This window comes from Palaemon carinicauda, chromosome 3 (assembly GCF_036898095.1).
Source record: "Palaemon carinicauda isolate YSFRI2023 chromosome 3, ASM3689809v2, whole genome shotgun sequence".
Taxonomy (NCBI): Eukaryota; Metazoa; Arthropoda; class Malacostraca; order Decapoda; family Palaemonidae; genus Palaemon; species Palaemon carinicauda.
In genome coordinates this window covers 78580144-78585143 of record NC_090727.1, presented here as the reverse complement: position 1 = coordinate 78585143, position 5000 = coordinate 78580144, and the positions used below count along the sequence as shown (strand labels likewise).

The 5000-nt window shown below is 31.2% G+C and overlaps 1 protein-coding gene across 1 annotated transcript in view; it reads right to left on the bottom strand.

The window, feature by feature from the left end:
- Positions 1 to 634, bottom strand: part of LOC137632507 (brain acid soluble protein 1 homolog) — a 1698-nt gene extending 1064 nt beyond the window's left edge. The window contains exon 1 of the mRNA XM_068364475.1: positions 583 to 634. Coding sequence (XP_068220576.1) covers positions 583 to 634 — 52 coding nt within the window. The remainder of the gene's footprint in view (positions 1 to 582) is intronic.
- Positions 635 to 5000: the final 4366 nt, after the last annotated feature.

Here is a 5000-nt window from a genome sequence, read left to right as displayed (position 1 = left end):
ATTGTTTGGTAATCTCTGTGTTGTCAGGTGTATGAGGACAGAGGAGAATGTGGAAAAAATAGGCCAGACTATTCAGTGTATGTTAAAGGGAAAATGAACCGTAACCAGAGAGAGAGAGAGAGAGAGAGAGAGAGAGAGAGAGAGAGAGAGAGCTGTACAGTCTGGCTAGTCAAAGGACCCAATAACACTAGCGGTAGTATCTTATAAAAGTAGAAACAAATGACTAGCAACAAAATAGACGTAGTTTCATTACAAAATAAACTAGTAAATTTACTTTTTTTTTTCTAAAATGTTAAACAAGTCGTAAACACAAAAACTCACCATGTAAAAATTGAAAATCACTAACAACAAAATACACTATATTTCATTACGAATTTGACATTACAAAATACAGTTGTCATTAAATTTACCCTTTTTTAATGTTAAACGAATTATAAACACAAAAACTCACCATGTGAAAATAAAAAAATCACTAGCAACAAAATACAGTATATTTCATTACGGATTTGACATTAAAAAATACAGATGTCATTAAATGTACCCTTTTTTAATGTTAAACAAATTATAAACACAAAAACTCACCAACATGTAGAAATTTGAAATCACCAACAACTAAGTACATATTATATTTCATTACGAATTTGACCTTACAAAATATGGCTCATTAAATTTACTCTTTTTTAATGTTATACAAATTATAAACACAAAAACTCACCAAAATGTAAAAATAAAAAATCACTTACAACAAAGTACACTATATTTCATTACTGATTTCACATTACAAGATACCTCTCTCATTAAATTTACTTTTTTTTAATGTTAAACAAATTATAAACACAAAAACTCACCATGTAAAAATAAGAAAATATCACTAACAACAAAATACAGTACTCTTCATTACGGATTTGACATTACAAAATACAGTTCTCAATAAATTTACAATTTTTTTTATTGTAAAACAAATCATAAATACTAAAACTCACCAAAATGTGAAAATAAAAAATCACTTACAACAAAATACAGCATATTTCATTACGGATTTGACATTACAAAATGCACTTCTCATTAGATTTACCCTTTTTTAATGTTAAACAAATTATAAACACAAAAACTCACAAAATGTAAAAAATGAAAGTCATAACAAAATACACTTTATTTCATTATGAATTTGACATTACAAAATAAAGCTCTCATTAAATTTACTCTTTTTTTTTTTTTTTTTATTTTATACAAATTATAAACACAAAAACTGACCAAAATGTAAAAATAAAAAATCATATCAATGAACCAGCACATGTAATACTATGACAGATTCCTTCAAATAAAAACACTCTAATTTTTTTCTTGCAATAATATATTGCTTTTCCAATTAAAACCTGGATTAATCATCGATATATTTCATGCAGCAAATCATACGAATGTCCATAAAAATGTTTTGAAAAAAAATTTGTAATTTTTGTTTAATTTGATAGATTACTTCTCGTCATATATCCACAGAACCCAATTATATTTTGGCAATCGTCAATAGATCATTAACAGTTGATTAAAAAAAATACATGAAATTTTAATATCAGTTCATGTTTACTGTTTAGATGAACTACCGTGATCTTAATGAACGTGTAATATGAAAACAGTACTAATTGGAGTTTTCTATGACTTATAAATCACTATACTCATTTTTTTCAATGAGGCGCATTTGCATCGACTCGCAGCGGTGCCCTTTTAGTTCGGAAAAGGTTCCTGCTCTCTGATTGGTTAGAATTATCTTGTCCAACCAATCAGCGATCAGGAAACTTTTCCGAGCTAAAACGGCACTCCTGCGAGTTGGTGCAAATCTGCCTCACTGAAAAGAATTGACTATAGTTAATTGCTTGACACACACAAAGAGAGATTTAAAATAGACATATTTTGGGAGGATTCAGCTTTCAGTAAATTCTCCTTTTTTTGGAAACAAATAATTAATCTCAAAATTAGTGTTACACTAGTGTACGCGACCCGTCAAAATGACGTGTAAATATTTATATATGCACATACACGCACATGCACCCCCTCTCACCAGGGTAGGACTATTTCTCTCCCCTCCCGAGGGAGAGAAAATACAGATGTCCAAATTTCAGATATTTTTCGTTACTCATGTTATGTGAATAAAAAAAATATCTGGGCGTAAGAATTAGGCTATGCATTTGAGATATTATTATTGGACTTACACATACACACACAATTACACGTATATATATAATTAGAGAGTTATTTGGTCCTTTGACTGGCCAGACAGTATTATATTCCATCTCTCTGATTATTGCTCATTTTATCTTTGCCTACACATACACCTATACGCATTTACACACAATTATATATGTATGTAATTAGAGAGTTATTTGGTCATTTGACTGGGCAGACAGTATTACATTGGATCCATTTATCTGGTTACGGCTCTTTTTGTCTTTGCCTACACATACACCTATGCACATATACACACAATTATATATGTATGTAATTAGAGAGTTATTTGGTTATTTGACTGGGCAGACAGTATTACATTGGATCCATTTATCTGGTTACGGCTCTTTTTGTCTTTGCCTACACATACACCTATGCACATATACACACAATTATATATGTATGTAATTAGAGAGTTATTTGGTCATTTGACTGGGCAGACAGTATTACATTGGATCCATTTATCTGGTTACGGCTCTTTTTGTCTTTGCCTACACATACACCTATGCACATATACACACAATTATATATGTATGTAATTAGAGAGTTATTTGGTTATTTGACTGGCCAGAGAGTATTACATTCTATCTCTCTGGTTACGGCTAATTTTGTCTTTGCCTACACATACACTCAGTAGTCTGGCCTATTCTTTTTCACATTCTCCTCTGTCCTCATACACCTGTTAACCCTGTGATTACCAAACAATTTTTCTTCGCTTAATGGGTTAACTACTGCAATGTAATTGTTCAGTGGCTGCTTTCCTCTTGGTAAGGGTAGAATAGACTCTCTACCTATGGTAATCAGCTCTTTTAGGAGAAGGACACTCCAAAATCAAACCATTGTTCTCTAGTCTTGGGTAGTGCCATAGCCTCTGTACCATGGCCTTTCACTCTCTTTGATTAGAATTCTCTTGCTTGAGGGTACACTAGGGCACGCTGTTCTATCTTGTTCCTCTTCCTCTTTTTTTTTTTTTCTAAGTTTTTATTGTTTATATATGAAAGATCTAATTTAATGATGTTACTGTTCTTATAATATTTTATTTAGATTGTTTATTACTTCACTTGTAGTTTATTTATTTCCTTGTTTCCTTTCCTGACTGGGCTATTTTTCCCTGTTGGAGCCCCTGGGCTAATAATATCTTGCTTTTCTAACTAGGATTATAGCTTAGCTTATTATTATTATTATTATTATTATTATTATTATTATTATTATTATTATTATTATTATTATATATATATATATATATATATATCTATCTATATATATATATATATATATATCTATCTATATATATATATATATATATATATAAATATAAATAACAGATGGATTGACGAACTAAGAAAATTTATGGGTGTATACTGGCAAAGAAAGTACATAAACGGACGCGAATGGAAGGGCATGTGTGAGGCTTTTATCCTGTAGTGGACTAGTTATGGTTGAGAGAGAGAGAGAGAGAGAGAGAGAGAGAGAGAGAGAGAGAGAGAGAGAGAGAGAGAGAGAGAGAGAGAGAATCTACTTTTTATGGAGCCAAACCTGGAGAGAAATTTCACCACTCCCTCATGCACGAATTCTCTTCCAGCTACAAAATAAACAGCCAAGTATTTTCTCAAATCTTTTAAGTAACAGAATATAAAACTCTATTCCACCACGTCGTGTCACTCACAAAAAGACAAGGATAAGCTTAAGAGGTGTCATTGCGAATTCGTTGCAATATGCAAATTTTTTTGCAACACGTGAATTCATTATGTGATAGCTTACTCGTATTGCAGTTTCAGTACCCCTTTCCATTACATAAAAAGCTGGATTTTGATCATGTCCATTTAAAGGTAGAAGAGACTCTTTAGCTATGGTAAGCGGCTCTTCTAGAAGAGGGACACTCTGAAATCAAACCATTGTTCTCTAGTCTTGGGTAGTGCCATAACCTCTGTATACCATGGTCTTCCACTGTCTTGGATTAGAGTTCTCTTGTTTGAGGGTACACTTGGGCACACTATTCTATCTTATTTCTCTTATTTTTCTAATTTATTTTTAGTTTATATAGGAAATATTTATTTTAATGTTGTTACTGGTCTTAAAATATCTTATTTTTACCTTGTTTACTTTCCTCACTGGGTTATTTTCTCACGTTGGAGCACCTGGGGTTATAGCATCTTGCTTTTCCAACTAGGGTTATAGCTTAGCTAATGATAATAAGAACAACAACAACAACAACAATATTCATAATGATGGATTTTTTTTTTTGTATTGAGAAATATTTCAATTATTATTATACTTGTAAATATCTAATATGTACTTTTTACTGTTACATTTATTACTAAATTTCTACGTACTTTTTTCCAATAAATTTTAACATATTGCCAACGTTAATTGCAAAGCAAGTTACAGGTATTAATGATATTTTGCATGTTATTGGATGTCCTGTTAATGATGCAACCATTTAGGTTGATAATATTACGTCCATCCAAACACTAATGTTGATAACATTACGGCCAATAAGTTGTCATCAATAATATGTTTCCATGTACATAAATGTGTTTAAGATTACATGGTAAAGACTAGGAAAACTCAGAGAGAGAGAGAGAGAGAGAGAGAGAGAGAGAGAGAGAGAGACTTTTCTGCCACCTTCTCAGTCAATTATTTAAAACTGTCCAGATGTATTAAGTCATTTTGTTACATACTTCCAATTACTATTACTCCCTGCTGATAGTTTATCGTTGTATAGGAAGTTGAAACATGTAAAATTTGCCATTTATGTGTATATATATATATATATGTAT